Genomic DNA, 23,908 nt, shown 5'->3' with positions numbered 1-23,908 from the left:
TGCGAAGCTTAATGAGTCAGTGTCAAAGATCAAGAGGAGTCTGGATTACCTGAACTCAAGAGACGTGGGGCAGGCCGCCCTGTCGTCGTACCAGTCTTTCCCGGGCGAGATCTAGTCCTTGTTTGTATCCCCCTAAAGGATCATTCCTTTAGGGTTCCTTCTTTTCTAATGTCTTTTGGTCTGTTGTTTTTGTTTGTTTTTTTACCACCTCTGGTGGTTATCTTTTGTAGAGCTTCGGCTCCTTCTTCTTATCTATCTTTAATGAACGTGGTTTATCCGCTTTTTCAAAAACAACAACAACAATTCCTCTACTAAACGTGCATATAAAGACAGAGAAACAAAGACAAATACTAAGAAAATAATAAAACAAAATACTGACACATGGGAGGAGATAAGACATGGTCTTCCTGAAGCACATGTCTACATATATATTTTTTTTGACGAAGAAAATAAATCATAATATATAATTTATTTAAAAATAGAAATAAAAACAACAATCTAAAAGCATGTAGAATTTGGCTGACTTCGCCGGCTTCAGTTTGCTCTTCTCTTTCCTCCACCTTTTTAATTTCTTTGTACTCTGTTTTCCTCATCCTTGGTGAGGATAGCAGTTTCCTACTTTGTTTCTTTGTTTGTTGTCCTTTCTTTTGCGCTTTGTTTCTTCCGTTTGCTTCTTTTTTAATAAATTTGTGGTTTATCTTTTTTTTCAAAAAAAAAAAAAAGCATGTAGAACTCAAAACAACAGTATAGAAATAAAGTTTACAAGTCGAGCACTGAGGAAAAACATAAAAGAAACTGGACCAATTAAAGAGTGTTTTAGAAAGTTATGCTTTTTAAATAACCCAACAGGAGTTGAACAGCTTGGTCACATATTGATGTGCGTCGCTCAGGGGTTAGTCATCTCACCCCTCTAGACTCGATGAAATCCAAACTTCTCCTCATAGTTTGAACAATGTCCACATTTCCCTAAATATGTATACATACATATATATATATATATATATATATATATATATATATATAAGTGAGACTTCTATGTCCAACTCTGCAGATATCCTTTCAGAAATATGCTGTTCGTCCAAGAATGTCCAAATATTTTAATCTAGCATTGTGGGTATCATATTCATAACCTATAATACTTAAATCCTATTAATCAGAAACAAACCGGCAGGTTGATGAAATCCATGAGTCTTCTTGCCTTCTAGGTCTTCAACGTGTAGTCACTGAAGACATCATCCACGGGTCATGAGATACTGATGAACTGGTCCACTGGCTATGGTCAGAGAGCATCTCAGAGGCCTCAAAACAAGTACCGAGGTTATTGTTTGAACATGTGTCCTCTCTAGATAACACCGGCACAGCCTTCTTGCCGTCAATGATGTTCACCACTGTCATCATTGTAGGCCTAAGAGATGGAGCAGAATTGGTGCATGTGAGAGCTAAATTCAACAGCATCATTGCCTCTTCCTCTGGGTAGTTTTTACCAAGGCTCTTGTCAACAAGTTCAAGTAACCTGTCCTGCGTTTGTAGAATATAAGCCTGGAGAACATTGCATTTGATTAGTCGTGTTTTTTTATATCTTATTAATGTGAATGTAAAGATCATTAAGTTACTTACCCAGTCAAGAAGATGCACAGAGTCTTCCTTTGGCCTGTAGGTAGTGTTGCTCAACCCACTGACAGTCTCCAACATGACCACTCCAAAGCTATAAACATCAGCTTTGTCCGTCAAGTAACCTCGCATTGCATATTCAGGTGCCATATATCCTCTATCAAGCAAAATGAGCAACTAAGGATGTTCTTAAATGGAATCCGGAAATAAAAGCAGAGATTTTAGATTTTCCCTTGCTGCATATCTTAAAAGCAATCTTGATAAATCACCATAAAGTAATAATAATAATAAACACTCAAACACAAATGTTTCGCTTACATAGTGCCGGCAATCCTCGTACTTATATGGGTTACATCTTCATCAGAAAGTCTAGCCAGACCAAAGTCAGATATTTTCGCATTGAGATGTTTATCAAGCAGCACATTTGTTGCCTTGATGTCTCTGTGAACAATTTTCAACCTTGTTTCCTCATGGAGATATGCCAAGCCTCGAGCTATGCCCAGGCAAATTCTCTGCCTTGCTGACCAATCCAATTTTGGTCGGTCTCTTTCAGGACCTGTAAAGCCAAACTTCTGCCATTCAATTAATCAATAGAAATGCAATAACAAAAACATTCGAAAAAAAAAAAATCTGACCAAAGCACCCACCGAAAAGAGCATTTGCGAGGCTGTTGTTTTCCATGAATTCATAGATCAACAATAACTGCTTTCCCTCAATGCAATAGCCGTAAAGCTTGACAAGATTGGGATGCTGTAGAGCAGATATTATTCCTATCTCATTTATAAATTCACGATTCCCTTGCCTAGACTTTGAAGAAAGTTGCTTCACAGCGATCAGAGAACCATTTGGCAAAACACCCTGTTTCAGATAAATACACAATTAATGAATGCGACAAAGTGGGATTTTAGAAGATGTAAAAATTTAATTACAACAAGACAAATACCATCCGATTACATAGATTACCTTGTAAACCGGTCCAAAACCACCTTCTCCTAACTTATTTGCAGGATTAAAGTTCTTGGTTGCAACTTTGATCTGCTTTAAGGTGAAAATTCCAGTCTGTAACTCTAGGCCGCGAAGTTCTGCACGGTCACATGAGTCACATACACCAAACAGGTTACATTAAATTACATAATCCAAGAATTATATATATATATATATATATATATATAGCAGGACGAAGGAAGGATGAGCCTCCTCGGAGAATTGTGGAGCGGCACGTTGTCGGAGAAGCCGGAGAAGGGGTCAAAGCGGTTGGACTCTTCAGGTAGTGTTGCGGACGGGACGGCTAAGAAAGGTCCGACCTTCTCCGAAGTAGTTAGTTCCTCTTCGGAGGAGCATGGTAGCTTGAAGGTGGGGCATGGCGAGGGTCAGATGCGGCTCAAGTTCGTCTGAGTACTAAGCGCCCGCATTCGCCTGTTGAACGCTCGTGCGGGAGATGCTTCAGGACAACACACAAGACTGCCGAATGCCGTCATCAGGTGGTGTGTCTCCGCTGTTCGGGGTTCGGCCATGTTGCTGCGAACTGTAGGATGGAGCCTCGTCGGAGCCCCAAGAGGAAACGGATGCATGTGCGGACTAAAAACTTGACTGAGTGTGCGGTTCTTAGTCGGGCAGGGGTCCAGAAGGAGGTTACTTGCTCACCGCCACGTTCGCATTCCATTGTTCCCTGGAGATCTTCAATGTCCCTACCTATCTCCCCGAAGATCACTGCGGTCATGGAGGAACTGTCCAAAGTGGCGGTGCTGACGATGATGTCCGGTTATGTCACTGACTCGGCTTTGGCCGAGGTTTTGCCGTCGATCATCAACTGTTCTATCACTGGAGCTTTAACCCCGGTGAACGACATCACATACCTGATCCCACTGCGTAGTCGGGAGGAGGTAAAAGAGGTTTGTAAACTGGGCGAGAGGTCCTTTGCGACGAGGGACGGAAGATGCTCGGCAAGGTTTGCACCTTGGTCTGCCGAACTGGGGGCGACAGAGCGGGCGTCTGGGGAGGGCCAGTGGATACGAATATGGAATTTACCGCTGCATGGCTGGTGTTGGAGTGTTATTCTGGAGGTGATGAAGGCTGTGGGTGACTGGTCTCGTTATCGCAGGAATTCAAGACCAACAAAACCTTCATCTCTGCTCTAGTTCGCCGGAGAAAGGGGGTGTCTCTACCTATTGAAGTTGATCTCAGTCTGGGGATGAGAAGGTACTTGGTGCTCATCACGGACGATAAGGCCGGGCTTACGATATACAAGTGTGATCTGGGGCGCTTTTTGCTCAAAGAGGTGGGCTCGGGGGAATCGTTGGTGGAGTCTTCACTGTGAAGGAGCGATCTGAACGATAAAGGGAAGAAACCAGAGGTGGAGGTTGACTTGCGAGATCGGGGTCGGTTGAGCGTAGCTCCCACCCAGGGCAGAGCTCCGGGGCGTCGCAGGCGATGAAGGTAGGCGATGATCTGCACCCGAATATGGATGGCACAACGGAGATGCTCGCCTCCGGGAAAGATGTTACTGGCGGTACATCTTTACAGGTTCGTATGTTGGTTGAGCAGAGCTCCCACATCAAAAACTTGGACCGATCGCGACCGAAAAACAGGGCAGCGGTTGAGCAGAGCTCCCGTGACACTGGCGAGAACGCTCCTCTGCGTTTTCTGTCACGCAGGGCGTCGGACCATCGGGCCTTGCATGGTCGGACCGAAGGTTGCTTCATGCCTAGTACGGAGAAGAATGGAAAATCCGGGAGATCGTTGGGTTGTGGCTCGAGACATCGCGGTGTCGGAAAATGGGTGGAGCGGCGTGGCAACTCGGCAGATGTAGATGTTGCTTGTCCCAGGAGTGCGGGTGCTGAGAATGAGAAGGTTGCTATTGGCGGGATTTTTTGTGCGTCCGAGGTTGTTAAGGCCACGTGGCTTCCAAAGGCTGACGACCAGGTTCTCACTTGGTCGGGTGGGCCAGCCTTTGAGGATCCAATTGCGCTGGGAATTGGACCGAGCCTCGAACTAAACCCGGATCCACACTTGCTGGAGGGTGAGAGGGGCCTAGACCCAATGTTCCTTGGGGAGTGGGGCCATGACTCGGGCCGGAAATCTGTTGTTGGGCCGGTTGGTGGTGTTGGGCCGAGCAGGGTGGGGAGTGTTGATCCAAAAGGTGATGGACCTAGGGAGGGGTCTGAAAAGCAAACTGAGAATTCTATGGTTGAGCCGGCTGGGCCTAGGAAGGAGGGTGAGAAAATCATGGGACTAGATAACTTGGGTTCCTTTGAGGCCGTGGAGGTAGCCAGTTGCAAACCCGATGCAGCGCCTCCTGAAGGTTTTCAATGGAGTTTCCTTGCGAGTCAGTGGGTCCTAACGCCTTCTTTGATGCCTAGGGAGGTTGGCAAAGGGGGGGAGGGCAATGATCATGGCTAAGAGAGTGCCGACATAGATGAGGAATATGGATCGGATGACTCCGTTATTGACTTTGAAAGATCGTTAAAGGACATGTTGCCGGGTCTAAAAGTGGGTAGCTCATCTACGGCTACGGTGTCTGCCTTGAGAACCAGGAAGAGTGAGAGGTCAAAAAAACCTTCGTCCAGATGGAACGAGGAGGCGGGGTTCGTGGCGGTGCCACCGAGATCGACTAAGAAGAAGTTGCTTCGTGGAGACCTTCCTGAAGGTAAGTCTCCAAAGCCTCTTCTGATTTCCGATTATACCAATGCTCAGTTAGTGAATTATTGTTCTGCTTGTGGTATCTTGTTTGATGCTTCTGCTTTACATGAGAATGAATGTTTAGATATATTCGTAAAGTAGAAATGAACCGTACCTTGTCTTGTTTGAATGCTCAGCTTGAGCAGGCGGAGACCTCCTCTGAGGTCCGAGGTCACTAGATAGTTTTTATGAATATTGTTACCTGGAACGTTAGGGGTTTAGGAAGCCCGGCTAAGCGTTTCCTAGTTAAAGATTTTCTGAACCTTCACTTTGCGGATGTTTGCTGTTTACAAGAGTCAAAACTTAGTTCCATTCCGGCGATGACCTAGAGGGAGTTAGGTGGCCCTCGGTTGGATAAATTTGATATGCTTCCTTCGGTTGGGACTTCTGGTGGCATTATTATAGGATGGAATAGTGTCTCCCTTGCGGGCTCGGTGTCTACGAGGGGCACTTTTTGTATTTCAGTTGACTTTGTTTCTTAAAGGGATAACTTTAGTTGGAGATGCACTTCAGTCTATGGACCGAATGCACACCACTTGAAGGGTGCCTTCTGGGAGGAGATTAGGGGTTGCTGTCCCTCTCAGGGGGTGCCTTGGGTGATCTGTGGGGACTTTAATGCCATATTTTCTTTCGACGATAAATGTGGTGGGCCACCAAATTTCAACGACATCCGGGATGCGAGTTTGTTTCTCAATGATATGAACCTTTTTGAACCCCCAGCGTTGGGAAGAAGGTTTACTTGGTCAAACGGGCAAATTAACCCCACTTGGGTTAAGCTTGATCGGTTCATTGTCAATAGATATTGGGTTGAGCGCTTCCCACGTTTATTTCAAAATTGCCTCCCACGTTTAGGTTCCGATCATGTGCCGATTAGACTCGAGGTGGGAATGCACTGCTTCAATCCTCGGCCCTTCCGTTTCGAGCTCGCTTGGACTTCGGTGGAGGGCTTTGCCAGCTTGGTCTCCAGTTGGTGTGCCAGCTGTAATCTGCAGGGGTGTGGGGCTTTTGTGCTGGCTAAAAAAATTGCAGGGGCTGAAGGAAAAATTACGTTTATGGTCCAAGGAGTGTTTTGGTTCCATTAAACTGCGCAAGCTGGCATTACTTCATGAGCTGGAGCTTCTGGACATCGCCAAAGAGTCAAGGTTACTTAACCCGGAGGAGTCCCAAAAGGAGTTGGGTCTGAAGGAAAATCTTGGTGAAATTCGCAAACAAGAAGAGTTGTATTGGAAGCAAAGATCTAGATCCCGTTGGCTCCAGGAGGGGGATGAGAACACTAAGTACTTTCATGCTGTGGCTAACGGTAGGAAAAACTCAAATTTTATTCCTTCCGTTAAAATTGGGGAGGACTCCGTCACGGAGATCAGGGAGATTGGAAAAGTCTTCGAAAATCGTTTTCGGGCTCTGTTTGGGCAAAAACGACCTTTTCGCTTTAAGGTTGACTTACAGATGCTCCTGAGGGGGAAAATTAGGGTTGATCTTTCTCACCTTGAGCGGCCATTTACTATTGAGGAGGTTAAAAAAGCGGTTTTTGAACTTGGAAGCGACAAAGCTCCGGGCCCGGACGGTTTTCCTATGCTGTTTTTCAAAACCTATTGGGAGACCGTCAAAGCTGAGGTTTGGAAAATGTGTGAAGATTTTCACTCTGGGAAGGCGAACTTAGAGCGAGTTAACTGGGCTAGCATTGTTCTCATCCCCAAGGTGGCGAGCCCGGCAGCACCTGGGGACTACCGACCGATAAGTTTGATTAACTCTTCCACGAAAATCATTTCCAAGATTCTCGCTTCGCGGCTCAGCACGGTGATGGAGCAACTTGTGGATCATGCTCAGTCGGCCTTCTTGAAAGGAAGATGCATTTTAGACAATATTGCGACGGCCGAGGAACTTTTATTCAGTATCCATAAAAGAAGATTGGTTGGGCATGTTCTAAAGGTGGACTTTGCAAAGGCTTTTGATTCGGTTGATTGGGACTTCTTGCTCGACCTATTGAAAGTCCGGGGATTTGGAGCGAAATGGATTGGGTGGATACATGCTCTCCTGAGTACGTCGAAAGCTTCCATCCTAATTAATGGCTCCCCTAGAGGTTATGTCAGATATCAGCGTGGCCTCAGGCAAGGTGATCCTCTGTCGCCTTTGTTGTTTATCTTGGTCACTGATGTTCTTTGCTCGATGTTCGATAATGCGCTTAACTCGCACATCTTGGTTGGTGTTCCGCTTGGGGAAAGGGGGCGCATCTGTAACTTGCACTACGCTGATGACCTCTTGGTTATGACAATTGGTGGTGCTGAGGATCTGAGAGTAGTTAAACTGATTTTGTTGGTGTTCGAAGGTTTATCGGGTCTGGCAACCAACTTTGCCAAAACTTGCTTATTCAATACCAATCCGAGCCAGCTTCCCGATGTGAGGGCTACTGGGACTCTTAGTTGTGCGGTGGACCTCCTACCGGTTAACTACCTGGGCATCCCGATTTCTGGTAGACGCCCCCGTAAACAGGACTGGAGGAGCTTAATCGAGAAAATCAAAGGACGTCTGTCCACTTGGAAATCAAACTATCTTTCTATCGGGGGGAGACTTACTTTACTAAACTCGGTCCTGTCCTCAGTACCGACGTATTGGATGTCCATTTTTCGTCTCCCTAGGTGGGTTATCAAAAGTATCGACCGTATTCGCAGGAACTTCTTGTGGTCGGGTGCGGACACTGATTCTCGTAGTTGCCATCTTGTGGCTTGGAGGAACATTTGCAGATCTAAGGAGCAAGGAGGCTGGGGCATTTTGGACTTGGCTGCTTTCAATTCGGCTCTACTAGGGAAATGGAGATGGAAGTTTCTAACTGACTCTAACTGGTGCTGTGCGAAGGTGATTAAATTCAACTATGGGCTGCCACATTGGGATCTGTTTGGTCTACCTAGAGGCAGAGTCTCGTTTTTCTGGTCGGGTGTTTTGAAAGGTTTGATGGCCTTTAGAAGTTGTGTCACGGTTAAAGTTAATGCTGGAATGGAAACGTTGTTTTGGAAGGACCGTTGGCTCAATGGTCGGGCTCCTATGCACCTGTGGCCGGATGATTTCTCTGGGGCTTCGCTGAAGAATGCTTTGGTTCGTGAGATGTGGTATTGGCTTGATCTTCAACCTTTCTCGAATAGCTCGGATATTGTGACGTTACTTTCTTCTCGGACTACTTCTTCGGTTGGTTCACGCGATCTAAGAATGTGGAGTTTGACTGCAAATGGCTCCTTCTCGGTCAAATCTTTCTACGATCGACTCAATGATGGTGGGTTGCGATGCCCAATTGATATTGACTTTCCTCGGACAGGGACCTTTCCAAAAGAATTTGGCTAAGCGTAGATGCAACAGGCTTCCGACTGACACGTGTGTGCTTTGTCATGCAGCGTCGGAATCGGTTGATCACTTGTTTCTTCATTGTCGGTTTGGTCTTGAGGTGTGGGAGAATTTACGTGGGACTTTTCAGTTACCGTCTCTCCCCCGATCTATGTCTCTGCTTTGGGAAAGTTGGAGGATGGCCCTACAACCCTCCTTGCGTGAGATTGGGGGTTGGGTGGTCAAAACTTTTGTGTGGTCTATCTGGCTTGCGAGAAATGATGCTATTTTTGATGATATACATGTTAGCCCGCATGATGTTTTACTTAAGACTGACCACTGCATTTTATCTTGGTTCTCTGCAGCTCCGGATGGGTTGAGATCGTCGCTCGCTGATCCTATTTCCGCCATTCGGCGCAGTCTAGAGTTCACTGGACCTCAGTCTGAGGTGGCTGAGGCTACTGTTACGACGGAGGAGGTTATGGAGGAGACTGCAGGGTAGTGTTGTTTATCTTTGTCGGTCAGGAGGAGACCAGTTGTTCCTTCCATTTTGTTGGGTTTTGGGTGTGTAGTTCCACGTCTAGTGGACTGCTACTGTATTGACTCCCTGTTTTTTTATTTATGAATGTGGTATATCCACCTTTTTAAAAAAATCAAAAAAAAATATATATATAGCAGGACAGATGAAGGGCAATCTCATTATCTCACCATTGTTTTCAGCATCTTTTCTTCTCAAGAAAAAGTAGACCAAGACTGAGACCAAGACAATCACCAGACAACCAGCAGCCACAATAATGCCCAAAATTGTCCCTTTAGGTAACTCATGATTTTCAACGGTATTCAGCTTAAAGTCTGCAAAACATTTTCAGAGTGAAGACAAGAACACAGATTGAGGATAAACAGACTTACTTTGTGGAGACTTACTGGGTGTAACTGAAATTGCTGAAATTAGAGGTCCATATACTCCAGGACGAGGAATTGTCGTGGTCCCTTTCCCAGCCCACTGCAAGTGAATCTCCAAAGTGTTGCTACTTACCATAGCATTGAAGCTCTTGATGATTGCTCGACCTGTCTCATTAGCTTCTTTTGCAATATTGAAATCCCTCAAGACCCTCCCTCCCTACACAGATAATTGGTGGCCCAATTTAAGTTTTTACTGCAAGCTAAAGTTTGCATGCTAATAAAAAAATAGAAAAATAGAGCAAGATAGAGGAAACAACTTCTTAACGCAGTGAAACATAACCTGAATAGACACATCAAAGAAGCGCCTTCCTACAGCGGAATAAGTTTGATCATCAGTGAACATTATCTCAGCAAAGTGCAGGTTCACTGTATAATTTCCATTCAGAAGGCAAAGACCATAGTATGTAAGTGAGATGGGGTTGTGACGAGCAGTTGTGTACAATTCAGGATTGGCACTGGATGCGCCTGATATAGGCGACACATTTTTCACAATGTATGGCATGTCTTGGGTGCTGATCAGAAAATAACCGGAAGAGCTAAAAGCCCATTTTTCATTATAAGAATTGTAATATGATGGTCCTTGAGCCTCCATGTCTTCTTGATACTCATTCCCATCAATGATAATCTTGCGGCCGCCACAGTTTATAAACAAGTTGTGATCTGTAAAAGTTTCAAGTCACATGTACAATCAGTTGGAAATAATTCAAGGGATTTTTTTTTTTTTGGAAAAATTTGGATAAACCAATTTAAAATACTGTTGGGGAAAACAATATAAATTCAGATTTTCTTTTTAAAGGGGAAAGAAAAGAAAATCTTACGAAAATATATACTCACTTGTTGGTATCCCAGAGCAGGGGTTGTTCCTCCTCAAACATGGGTTTATCCTACAAAAGAAGCATGTTCAGTGCAAATAACAAGCAAAGCTATTTGAATGCAGGCTTATTGAAAGTGTAAAAATCTTACAAATTGTCCTTTGATGATGAATAACTAGATACCATATTCCTTCAAATATAAACCAAATGAGCAATCAGTAACTAAAACCTGGTTATTAAGAAAAATAAAACCTGATAAATTGAATCCTTACACAATGTCCGTAGAGCAATCGGTGGGTGCATTGGATGCGTTAAAACTGTTATAAGATATATCACTGTAACAATGTGTATCATGAGTGAGATATGCAACACAAGATAGGTGATAATTAATGACAGAATCAATTTATTTTAATTAGCATAGCATACATGTGAAATCCAGTTTTCAGCATCCACTCTGGTATTGCTCCAGTTAGCTTGTTATTGTTAAGAAACCTGATAAATAGTATTATTGAGTTGGCTTGCATAGGATCTAAGAGAATAAACAAGACATTGAGTAGCTGTGAGTAACGGACTCGAAATGATGTATCAGAAATAAACTCACAAGTATTCAAGATACAACAGGCTTTGTAAGCTGCCTGGTAGCTGTCCAGTCAAGGCATTAAAACTCAAATCTCTGGAAACAAAATTATTGTATCAGCACAAGAATATACAAGCCAATTCACACATATATTTGCTAAATAATGTGCGTGTGGTTTTGAATACAAAGATACTGCTGGATCACAAAAAGATGTGAAGTAGTGCTTCATGAGCCAAATCCATATATATGTGTGTATTAATATGGAATTATTATATGTTGGAATTTATCAAAAAAATTATATATATTAGATATTATTTATTCATTTATTTATTTTTATGAAAAGTGAACACCATCTTCACAATGGTTGCTATAGCTCTCCCGCTTCAAATTAGGGGATTAGAGTTGTAGGCATGTCAAGTTTGCTCATTTGGAAATGAGTAGCTGTTTTTATCCTAATTTCTTATTTCAATTTTGTAACTATTTTTTTATAAAAAAATTATAATCATCTTATATTTATTTTCTTTTCTAATGAACTTTGTGGTGTATCCACTTTTATATAAACAAAAAACATGGCCCAATTTGATGTCAAAAAATTCGAGAAGAGCATAGGGTTTATCCACTTGTATAAAAAAAATTCATCACATATCAAGATAAAATCTCTTTTTTTATTTTACTAAAACATGTGGAGGAGATATAAAACTTTTTCAAATTATTATTTTAACAAAATAAATAAATCATAATTTATTGAAAAAACAAAGGAGATTTACACACTTTACCTTGGTTAATCTGCGGAGATTTCAACACTTTATTTACTCTGAACGACAAAAACAAAGGAGACAATAACCCTAGGGATATTGCTAAATCTCAAAAACTCCTAGGTGATCTTAAACTTATTGATCCTCCTTTACATGGACGCAATTTCACTTGGACTAATGGACAATCCGACCCTATCTGGGTCAGACTGGATAGATTCCTCTACTCGCATGATTGGCCACTAATATTTCCTAGATCTATCCAAAGTGCTCTACCCAGATTTGGATCTAATCATACCCCTATTTTCCTGGAATTCGGAAATCATCTTCCTCAATCACGAATTTTCAGATTTGAAAAATCTTGGTACACCAATGATCAATTAGAAAATTTAATTCATGGTTGGTGGACAGATCATAATTTTGTTGGTTGTGGTGCTTACATTGTCTCAAAAAAACACACAAAATTAAAACCTAATCTATGCACTTGGGCAAAAGAAAATTTTGGAGCTTCCAATCTCCACAAAAAATGATTGCTTGCTGATCTAAATTCATTTGATTCATTAAACGAAAGCAGAACCCTTTCTGAGGAAGAATCTAATCGTGTTTCTCTTATTCGCTCTGAACTTTACACTTTACTAAAACAAGAGGAGATTTATTGGAAACAACAATCTCGTATTACCTGGCTCAAAGAGTGTGATGCAAACACTAAATTTTTTCATCTAATGGCTAATGGCAGAATGAATAAAAACTTCATATCCCGCATTCGTAGTAACGGGAGTTGGTTTGATGGAAACCAAGAAATCAGGAAAGTTTTCACTGATCATTTTCAAACCTTCTTGGTACCCCAATTACTCATAGATTCTTACTGAACTGGCAACATCTATTTGATTACAAAGAAAGAGTGGATCTTTCTTCACTTGAAACTCCTTTCACTTCTGAAGAGATCAAAATTGCGGTGTTTGGTTTAAATGCGGATAAATCCCCTGGCCCAGATGGTTTCCCAATTTTCTTTTTTCAAAAACACTAAAGCCTCATTCCGGAAGATCTCTTTAATCTCTGTAGGGATTTTTATGATTGCTCTATTAATTTTGAATGTCTTAATCGGGTTCATATTACTCTCATAGCCAAAACTAAAGCACCAACTGAGATCACCGAATTCAGACTCATCAGTCTCATCAATTCTACTTGTAAAATCATTTCCAAGATCCTTTCTTCTAGATTGAGTCAAACGATTAGTTCTCTTGTTGACGATTCTCAATCCGGGTTCATTAAGGGAAGATGCATTGCAGACAACATAATCGCCGCCTAGGAAGTAATCTTTAACCTTTAAAAAAGAAAACTTCTTGGCTTTGCTTTTAAAATTGATTTTACTAAAGCCTTTGATTCTCTAGACTGGAATTTTCTCCTCGAGATTTTAGAAGCTAGAAGTTTTGGCAACCGTTGGATTTCTTGGATACACACCATTCTCAAAACTGCCAAAACACAAATCCTCATTAATGGAACTCCGCAGGGTTTTATTCGTTGCAAAAAGGGTTTAAGACAAGGTGATCCTCTTTCACCCCTTCTCTTTGCCTTGGCAGCCGATACCCTCAGTGCTATGTTTAATCATGCTATTAATTCCAAAGCATTAATTGGAGTTCAACTTGATCACTCAAACAGAATCTGCCATTTACAATACGTAGATGATCTAATTATTTTCTCTGCTGGGGGCATGAAGATCTTAATATCATTAAATTAATTCTTTATCTCTTTGAAGGTTGCTCTGACCTTTCAATTAATTACTCGAAAAGTTGTCTATAATCTACTAATTAATTATGGTTACCAACCACTCTCCTCCTCTGCAAGGATTCTTAATTGCAATAGAGATTGCCTCCCCATTACATACCTTGGAGTTCCCCTTTCTGGCAGACGACCTAGACGACAAGACTGGACAAAGTTAATTGAATCTGTTCGATCAAGACTCACTTCCTGGAAAGCAATCTACCTTTCTCTAGGGGGTTGTCTAACCCTTATCAATTCCGTGTTATCTTCCCTCCCAGTCTACTAGATGTCAGTATTCAAACTGCCAGCCTGGGTCATTCACGAGATTGATAAGATCAGGAGAAACTTTCTATGGAAAGGTCATGATCTCAATTCTAAGGGAATTAGATTGGTCACATGAAAAATGATCTGTCGCCTACGCAGCATGGGTAGTTGGGGAATTCTTGATCTCCAGGAATTCAACAAAGCTTTACTTGGAAAATGGTGGTGGAAATTCACCATCAAACAGGATTCTTGTTGGACCAAGATCATTAACGCCAACTACGCTATTAGAGAGTCTACGGGTATTTTATTTTAAAACCCACCAAGAAATAAATCTTTCTTTTGGGCGGGTATTAATACCATCCTTCCTTCATTCCGTTCTTGCATCACCAAATTAATTGGAAATGGTGACAGATATTCTATTCCGGACGGTGTTAATTTTCTAGAGGATTCCTACACCTGGTCTCTCGAAAAAAATTGAACCTTATCTGTTAAATCATTCTACAATTTCTTAATCGACGGAGGACTCCGCAGCCAACTTTATTCCCATTTCTGGAAAACTAAATCTCCTAGTAAAATCACTTTATTCTGTTGGCTAGTCAGAGAAAACAAAATTCTTACACTTGATAACCTATTTAAAAAAGGTTGCAATCCAAATGCCACTGACACATGTTTTCTATGTCATAATAATTTGGAAACAATGGATCATCTTTTCCTTGATTGTATTATTTCATAGCGTATTTGGTCCTTCTTCAGACAAATCCTTCATCTAGAATCCCTTCCATCATCTATTTCCATTATCTGGACCAATTAGATCGCGTCCTTGAACTCTTCTTACAGGAACCTTTGGGATCTTTGTTCTAGAGCCATCTTATGGAATATTTGGTTAGAACGTAACAATCGTATTTTCAACCAAAACTGTTCTCCTATTTCTTCAATTCTTTATAAGATTGCTAATAGGCTTCTTTCTTGGATCTCTACAGATTCGGTATCTCATCAGCAGAATTCCTCAGATGCTACACAAAGGATCAAGAGATCCCTCACCTTTCTGAGCTCTAGATCGACAGGTATTATCGGCAATTTGGCGCACACCACTGATCAGGAGTAGTTTGCTTCACTTGTTGCTGGGCAGGCCTATGTCCCCTGATGATTGACTTCGGCGGTTCAACTTGTTATCATTTTCTTCTGTTTTTCGTCTGAGTCTTTCTCTTGTCTGGTTTACTATTCTCCTCATCTCTGGTGAGGATTTCAGTTTTAATTATTGTTGTTCTTTTGTTTGGTGTTTCTTTTTTCTTAGTTCTCTTCTGTACATTTTTTTTTTAATAAATTTGTGGTTTATTCATTTTATTTAAAAATAAAAAAAAACAAAGAATAAAAAACAACCAAAAAAAGCAATAGATAAATAATAAAGACATGGGAGAGACAAATATTGGAGGGGTAGACAAAAACAAGTGCACAAGTGACACATAGAAAACACAGTATCTTCCAATTATGTGGAAGAGGAACCTAGCAGAGCAACAATAAAAAAATAATAAAAAAATAAACAGGGCTATGACTTTTGTTTTTTTTCTTTTAAAATGGCATAGAACATCAATCTTTTAATTTTTTTCATCTGTCAATAGATATCTAAAAAATTGAAAATAAAATATAACTGAGATATGAGAACAAGCTTACAAGATGAGGAGCATTTTCATATTCCCAATATAGGTAGGTAGCTCATCGGTTATTGACATGTTCCTCAAAACCCTGAGCTAACCATAAACCAACATTTAAAATTCAATAGCCACATTTAATCAATTAAAAGGAAATAGATAGAACTTAAGGAGCAGGAGTCGCTAAAGAACCGAAATAAAAATCAATATTATTTTATCACATGCAAATGTTTCTGGTTTACAGGCCACACTAAAAAATAGTGAAATATATATATATATATATATTAAAAATGGATATCTCACAATTTATTAAAAAAAAAAATAACAAACTAAGAACAACACAAGACGAAATAGTGGTACATTTCCACTTTTGGGATCACTTCGTCAGTTTGTTCCAATTTGTGACCATATAATTAAATTGTTGGATTAACACAGTAACTATCTTTACGTACTACAATATTCCCTGTACCAGGTTAATAACTTTTACAATTATAGCCTAGTTAGAGTATATCTTTCTCTATATTCCATTAAACGTCAATTCTCCCAAGTTTCTCCAGTCGATGACATATATATGTATATATATGAAAAGACATACTAGTGTGGAAACGACTACATACAATCTTTGCAGATTTGTCATGTTTTGTAATGGTGGAAACTTCCCATTACCTCCTGTCATGTCAGAAATTACCCTGTAACATAACACATTTTTTAAGCCAAATAGTAGTAAATAAATTACTTTTTTGAACATAGAGCTTAATAATTCTTACAGATTTTTTATGCTTCCCAATGTAGAAATGATGGGAGGAAAAGGGCCTTCCAAGGAGGTGCCTTGCATCTCTCTGCATATATACTCAAGCTTCATGTATAAAATCATTTTTTAAGAAATTTAAAATTTTCACAAAATCAAATGCCTTTTATTGACATCGATCTCACTCACAATGTATCCAGTTGTGTCCACTTTCCAATAAAACCAGGAATTTTGCCAGTGATGGGATTGCCGGTGATATAGCTGTAAAAAAATAAATAGATTTATAAGAGAAGCTCATTTGGAAATGCTGATGGATATAATATGAATCATATACTTGGTTTATCTTAATGAGTGTGGTTTATCCATTTTTTCTAAAAAAAATAATAATAATAAAATAATATGAATCATCTACTAATTCAAGCACCAGATCAGAAGAATCATGTATGAGGTGTTGGGAATTGAATCCGCACCAATGATCGAAAGAGAAAAAACATGAGGTTCATTTACAAATGTTTGTGCCACGTGAATAGTTTGGATGAACAATAAGATTGAATAATATTGACTTACATGAAAGTAATGTTTTTTAGATTCCCCAATGACTCTGGTAGCCTCCCAGTGATGGCATTTGCTGTAATTTCGCTGCAAAAAACAACATTATTGTTGTAAAATTAGGGAACGTTGATACTCAAATTGATTGAAAAAATAAAATAAAAATATTGATGATAATATAGTAAAACACAAACTTTTATGTTAAAAAAAACTCAATTGGGAAAAGACATGGACGAAAACTCAAGAATCTTTTTGCTAATGTCCCAATGACCCTCATTCTCTTTGTAATTTTCACAAATGATGCTATATATATATGTTTGTATATCACATATATATATATATATATATATATCACTCACAGTCCCAACAAGTTTGTGAGATTGCCGAGAGTCTCTGGAAGCGGGCCTTCAATTAGGTTGCTTCCCAATGATCTATGATTAAATAAATAATTAAATAAACATGAATAAAATAAGAAGTCCAAATTAATCGAAATGAAATGGAAAACAAAAGGAAAAAGCATATACAAGTATTGCAGGGTGGTGATTCTACCCAGCTCATCTGGAATTCGTCCAGTAATGCAATTTCCCATAAGCTCACTACAAATTAGAGAAAAAATTCACAAGTTCGAAGGACTTGGATTAATATATATATATATATATATATATATTAAATAAAGTGGATAAACCACAAATTTATTAAAATAAAAAGAGTACGGAGAAATACAGCGGTTTGAGACAAAAAGAAGAACTAGAAATAAAAACGGTCTGAAATACTCACCAGAAATGAGGAGAGACTTGGATTAAAAAAATTACATGAAACTTACATGTCAATAAGAGGGGTTGAAGCCCATGCTGTAGGAATAGTACCATTCAGATAATTCATACGGAGATCTCTGTTAATTAAGCAAACCATACTAGATAAATTAAACAAAAAAAGTCATTAATGACATGATGCAGAGATCGAATATTAAGAAATAAGTAATTACATGGCTTGCAAGAAGGTGAGATTAGAGAACTCATCAGGCAGGGAACCAGTGAGATTCTGTCCTGTAAGGATGATGCTGGTAACGTGGCAATAATTGCCCTTGCATGCGCCGCACGTGACATTGGCTGCCACTGGCCAGTTGGAGATGGGGTCCACCCAACCGGAGGCCCCAGTGCATGGGTTTACTGTGAAGTCCCAATGCTTCCCCAACTTCGCCCCTATCTTCTTCAGTGCAACCACTGTTCACCACTTCATTATTAATTATTAGCTCACATCTTTTATGCTTATTGTGATTTTAAACAATATTTTATGTTGCCCATATCAATAAAAAAAATTTAGATATAGAAAATGATAGTTTATAAATTATATAAAATGAAAAATGCTCTGTTATATACTTTCGATGGTTGTGTTATTTGAGATCTCAAGGTAGTAGCTCTAAAATCACAATATGCCTATACAAGATAAGGTCCTTTTCTGTCAATCCAGTGCCTCTTTGGGAGAAGAGTATGGCTCATCTCCTCTTGGTAGCTATTTTTTTTTTCAGATTTTTTATTTTATCTATTTATTGTATGAAAATTTATCCATTTTCAGCGAATTACGTTATTTCATATACATGTTTTTTCTTTTTAATAGACACAGTGATTTCCACTAGGCTATTTAGTGGTTATCTATTTTAAATTTTCTATTTATTATTTAATAAAAGCTATTTTATAATATTTGTGAGAATTGTTTAGAAAGAAATTTATTTTTAAAATAACCAATTTAAAATAATATTAAAAAAGCTCTTTCTTCCCGGCATAAATAAATAAATAATAAATAAAATATTTCATTTTAATCATTTTTATAACAACACATAATAGAAGTCATCTAACAACTTTGTTTGATTTTTTTTAATTTTTTTTATTGTTTATTAAAAGTAGATAAATTATAAATTAATTAAAAATAAAATAAAATAATAGAAAATATACTATGAAAAAATAGTTGGAATTTTATTTCCTTCTCAACTTCAATATTAATTGTTTTAGCTTATTCACATCTATTAACAAAAACTTCTTTACTTCTTTTAAGATTAATCCTCTCTTTCTACTTATTTCAAATAATCTTTTCTATATGGGCATTCATAGGTGATCTATTACTATTATTGTTTTAAACAAATCTTGAACTCGAGACTTTCTAATTATTTCACCTTCATTTTCCGTAATAAAACCAAATCACTAGATTAAGCGCCATTTGATTTTTTTTTTTTTTAATTTTCAACTTGGAGCAAAAAGAAATGCATGCCCACACACATCATTTAAGAAATAATATTTTTGTAAATAGTCCCTCTATTTTTTCAAATGTGCTTTTTAGGTCCTTATACTTTAAACGGTAATGTTTTAGTTCCACTATTACTTAAATTGAGCTATGTTAGCCTATATACTTTAAACTATAAGCTTTTTAGTCCTACTACTGTTCAAATTGAGCCATGTTAGTTTCTAGATTAAAATATTAAAATTTAAAGTAGATGGACCTAAAGAGCACACTTGAAAAATAGAAGGACTATTTAAATAATTAAACCCATCATTTAAATACTTGGTTTGGGGTACAAGGAGTATTTTACATAGATTTCTTTTTAGACAAAAGAGCTTTTCTTTTATAAAATGAATAAATATCCACTTTAAAAAAACACTATATTACAAAACGAAATAGTTTCTGGTTTAGCATGTAAAAAACAAAACGGGGGCAAAGGTCAGCACAACACAGGCAACAAAACATATGTTAGACTTCTTTTTTTAATCACAATAAAAGGCTAAAAAATAAATAAAATTACGAAAAAAAAAAGTAGAGTAGAAAATAGTCTTGCCAGTCAGTTGCAGTTTTTTTTATTTTGTCTTTTTTAGTTTTGAGCTCCTCACTGTTGGTGAGAGTTTTTTGTGTGTTTATTTTATTTATTTATTTTTTGAAAAAGTGGATAAGCCATTTTTATTAAACTAAAAAAGTTGTTCTTTTTGTGTGTTTATTTTTGTTGTTTTTTTATTATTTATTTATTTATTAATAAAATTGTGGTTTATTTATTAAAAAAAATAGATGGGGAAGTTGCTGGATTTTCTTTTGCGCACTGAGAGCCTTGCGATAAGATATTTTTCTCCAGGCAGAAGTAGTTGGACAGGATGATCATATGGAATATGATATCATATTCCCATGCATGATCATTCTTATCATGTGAATAATGAGCTCATGTGCCTAGAAAGTCCTAACTTGCCAGCATGTAATATTATCTTTTCATCCAGACAGAAGTAGTCTAACAAAAATAATCACACATTTGATATGAACTCATGATCTATCACATCATATCATATTATTTGAATAATTAGGATGATAGAAAAAAGGTTAACATACCTTCACTTTGAGGGAGGGTTTGGTTTTTGCAGTGGACAGTCTCAGAGCAGCTCCAAACCAAGACACAGAGAAAGAGAAAGAGTGCAACAAGTCCATGACTGAATCCCATCTTCTCCTATAGCTATCCTTATCTCTACTAGAGTAAAATCATCTTCTTGAATCTTGAGTGGAGAGGTTCATTCCTATCTGAAGTCTGAAGAATCCTAAGCACCCCCTCTTAATTATTTCCACAAAAACGTATTGATGATGGAATTGGACCCTGGTTAATTTCTGTAAAAAGATCCAACGTCACTCTTAGTGAGTCACATGTTAACCTCAGGAAGATTTTACTATTGTTTGGTCTTCAATTATTGGTATAATAATAACAATTCTATCAACACCATCGACCCGGCTGTCAGTTCTTCATTTTGATTTTTCCACAGATAAAACAGAGTCTTCAGTACTAGAGACTTGACATCAGATAATGCTAATCTTTACATTTTGGAATTAAGGAAGCTTTTATCGGTGTGCTTCACTTTCCATTCTTTTCCATTTTGACTAGTATTCCAAATGCCAAAACAAACTAGCAAGGAAACAAAAAGAAACGAAAAGGAAAGAAATGGATTGATTGGAAATCAGAGAAAAGTACTTATTTTACCACCATATAACCAGAGAGTCGGGTATGTTACTTATTTCCCAGTTTCATCACATAACAAGAGAGCTGGGCATGCTTTATTACAAGATGGTGTTATTCGTCAGCTAGCCCAGCTTCTGTTTATTTTTCTTATTTTTCTTTTTGTTGTCTTTTACTTTGTTTCTCATCTCTCGTGAGAGGATTTTTTTCTATGAAATTAAATCACCATCAATACAAGCCCCAATTCTTTCAATTGCAAGCTTAGACAACCTCCACAATCCTAGAATGAATCTCTGATACCAATTGTAGCGTGTGAGGAAGCGTGGAACTAGTGTGGCAATTCGTCGAACACTTGGTGTGCAATATCATAATACCTAGCAATCACACAATGAATGGGCAATGCAAGAATAACATATAACCAATCTCACAAGAATAAAGTAAGAGACACCAATTTAACGTGGTTCGGCTAAGAACAAGCCTACATCCACAGGAGAACAATACTTCATTATATCATGGGGAATAACAAAAGTACAAGAAATAGGCATAAAGCCACAAGAGGATTACCAAGCTCTAAAAACAAGCCTTACCTCAAAAACAAGGGTCCTACCTTGCTTTAATGAGATCAGGCAAGAACAAGAGCTCTCCTCTACACCTTCACTCTTTCTACTCTCCAAATACAAGAGAACTCACCCTCTCTATCCTTCTCTCTTTTCTTTCATTACACAACACAAAACAAACATAACTTTATATAAACAATAGAGCAATCTAGACCGTTGGATTAAAAGAGATTAAGATTTTGGCTTCATCATAAGGATATCAAGCCAATATTTAACAATTCTTGTCAACCATTGGATAACCTAATGGTATAACACAAGAGTGCTCAGTAAAAGGATAATGGCTTGAATCTTTCCCCAGGCAGTACTAGTTTTGTACTGTTTATACACTATACATTCTGGCCAATAAATAGTGCAAGGTAAGGGGATTTTTCTATAAAATCCGTTAGCCACCATAACTAGTGTACCTTAATACTTGTTTGTCCCTTTGACAATCCCTTAAATAAAAGGAGCTTGTCGCCTATTAGTAAAAAAAAAACATTTAGGTTCTCATAAACCATTCCTTTAGTTATTGTAACAAATTTTCTGATTTAGTACATGATAATTAATTTATTTGTTTTGAGTAAATTGTTACTTGGGGTTTGTAATTTAAAAACAAATCGACAAACCACATTTATTAAATAAGAAAAAGCAATTCAAGGACAATATAGCAAGTAAGAAAAGAAAAGTACATCAAAGCCCATTAGAGATGTGATGAGTGTACAATGTTCTATTATTTTTTAATCATTTTATATATTTATTTGGCAAGTATTAGAAGTATATTGTGGAATTTAATGCTAAACATAGTGTGTTTATATTCTCAGGATTCGAGCAACACAAAGACAAGAGCAAGCCAGAAGAAGTATTTGAGACTCAAAACGAAGAAGATACAACTCTCTCAGCAACAATTGATTAAGAGTAAGGCAAACATAATGGTTTATTGGAGCTTACAACCTGGCTTATGACTATAATCTTCTTCCAAAGAACCTTATGGACATGTTTGTGCCAGTAAGGAGAAGTTTAGAGTCAAACCAGAGGACCTTATTCCCATAAGGTAGCCTGTAAGGACCATCCAAAGGAATTTACGAGCAGAGCTAGCGCTTAAGGTAGTCGCAAGGGTAACTCAGAGAAGCTTATGGTCTAGAGCTTACGATCATAATCTAGACCGTAACACAAAAGAAAAGACCTTACGGATGGGACTTATGGTCATAAGTGTTCTCATAAGACTCGTGACCCATCATCTCCAGCTTCTTACAACCACATCCTTACACCTATAAGCAGTTTGTAAGTGGCACAATATGAATAGATATGATAAGGATTTTTAGGGTAATCTTTGATTTTATTCTTGGAGGCGAGGTTAGGGAAGAAAAGAGGTGAATCTCCAAGGTTTTATTGGCGATTTTTGAAGGAGATTTGATTCCATCATTAAGGAGAAGAAGATCATAGCCGTTAAGCTTACCTTGGCGACATTCGTGGAAGATTCTTTGGAGTTTTCCGGCGATCAATCTTCGGCATAGTTGAGAAGGGGATTTTCATGCCTATGTTTATTCTCTTTGTGTCTTGTAATTTGGATGCTTTCTCTCCATTAATGGAGGGCTAATTTCTTCGATGTTTGGGCATAGTTGAACTCTAAAGTTTTATCTTTTGACATTGGGTGTGTATTCTTATGATTTAGTAATTTTCTAATTGCAATCCATGTTATTTGAACTTAATTGCGTGTTTATATTGATTAATTGCTATCATGGCCAAAGCCCTAGTTGTCATATTCGATGTGCTTTGTGATAAGTAGAGATACCCACCTAGTAAAAACATATTGCAATTAAAGGGATTGTGAGTAAACCTAACAATAAGGTACTTTTGAGAATTCTTCTCCCTCAATCGTCTCGAGTGGGTTAACAAGTATTTTCGTGCTCTTTGCTATCATGTGAAATAGATTGTAGGAAAAATCACATCTCTATTTTGTCTTCAAATTAGGAATAATATCTTTGCCAAAAGAATTACCTAGTTAAGAAATTTTTGTTAACTCACATCGAGATTTCACACAGTGTAAAGCGATTGTGTGGTGACTGAATTAGCACTATTTTAATTCAGTTAATATTCACCCTTGCAAGAAGGGTTTAGCATAATTTAGAAAATCTCTTGGTTCAAATAGGATTCCATGTTTAGACAACCTTTATCTTGCACTTAACAAAATCCTAGAGAGATGTTATGCCCGAACATCGCTTCTTCTCCTGATTTCTCTAATCCTTTATTTCGTATTTCTTGCTTTTACTCATGAGTTTGTTCACACAAATCACTACTTTTGCTAGGCTAACTTTTCATAATTATGGTTAATACTAGTAATCTCAATCTTCCCTATGGACTAATACCCTATGTTTTAGCATTGTATTACATGTTTGACACATACACTTGTTTCCCTATTAAGTTTTTGGCGCTGTTGCCGGGAAAGATTTAAGATATTAGGAACACTTCTTATTTCAATCACTTTAGCCATTTATTTTTCTTCGTATTCTTTCTTTCTATCTTTATTTTCATTCGCTCTACTTTCTTTTCTCTTACTTGATTATAGTACATGCCACCTAAGAGCAAATCAACATGACTGGTGTAAGCCGAAGGCAGTATAAAGAGAGTGATTGGAACAATACTGAGAACAGCATTACTAT

At 38.3% G+C, this 23,908-nt stretch overlaps 1 protein-coding gene across 3 annotated transcripts; it reads right to left on the bottom strand.

Annotated features, from left to right (window-relative positions):
* Nucleotides 1-774: 774 nt before the first annotated feature.
* On the bottom strand, nucleotides 775-20,248 carry LOC120251915 (probable LRR receptor-like serine/threonine-protein kinase At1g53430). Of its 3 annotated transcripts, none has more exons than XM_039260562.1 (23): nucleotides 20,040-20,248; nucleotides 17,662-17,899; nucleotides 17,500-17,568; nucleotides 17,201-17,272; nucleotides 17,036-17,107; nucleotides 16,695-16,766; nucleotides 16,317-16,388; nucleotides 16,147-16,218; nucleotides 15,997-16,068; nucleotides 15,402-15,473; nucleotides 10,978-11,049; nucleotides 10,803-10,868; nucleotides 10,649-10,711; nucleotides 10,528-10,566; nucleotides 10,399-10,448; nucleotides 9,845-10,224; nucleotides 9,526-9,721; nucleotides 9,310-9,453; nucleotides 2,575-2,693; nucleotides 2,259-2,469; nucleotides 1,930-2,167; nucleotides 1,618-1,768; nucleotides 775-1,539 (listed from the first exon to the last, which is right to left on the bottom strand). In XM_039260562.1, the coding sequence occupies exons 1-23, from the start codon at nucleotides 20,146-20,148 to the stop codon at nucleotides 1,210-1,212; spliced, it is 2,979 nt and encodes a 992-aa protein (XP_039116496.1). In that variant the 5' UTR covers nucleotides 20,149-20,248; the 3' UTR covers nucleotides 775-1,209. The 3 variants fall into 3 exon arrangements, 2 of the variants coding, with proteins under 2 accessions (XP_039116496.1, XP_039116497.1); XR_005533522.1 differs by having other exon boundaries at nucleotides 1,400-1,539; nucleotides 1,618-1,788; XM_039260563.1 differs by lacking the exons at nucleotides 775-1,539; nucleotides 1,618-1,768 and adding an exon at nucleotides 1,775-1,855.
* Between the last annotated feature and the right edge of the window lie 3,660 nt (nucleotides 20,249-23,908).

Source organism: Dioscorea cayenensis, chromosome 20 (genome assembly GCF_009730915.1).
Source record: "Dioscorea cayenensis subsp. rotundata cultivar TDr96_F1 chromosome 20, TDr96_F1_v2_PseudoChromosome.rev07_lg8_w22 25.fasta, whole genome shotgun sequence".
Lineage (NCBI taxonomy): Eukaryota > Viridiplantae > Streptophyta > Magnoliopsida > Dioscoreales > Dioscoreaceae > Dioscorea > Dioscorea cayenensis.
The sequence above is the reverse complement of the archived record's forward strand: the minus strand, read 5'-3'. Positions and strand labels throughout refer to the sequence as shown.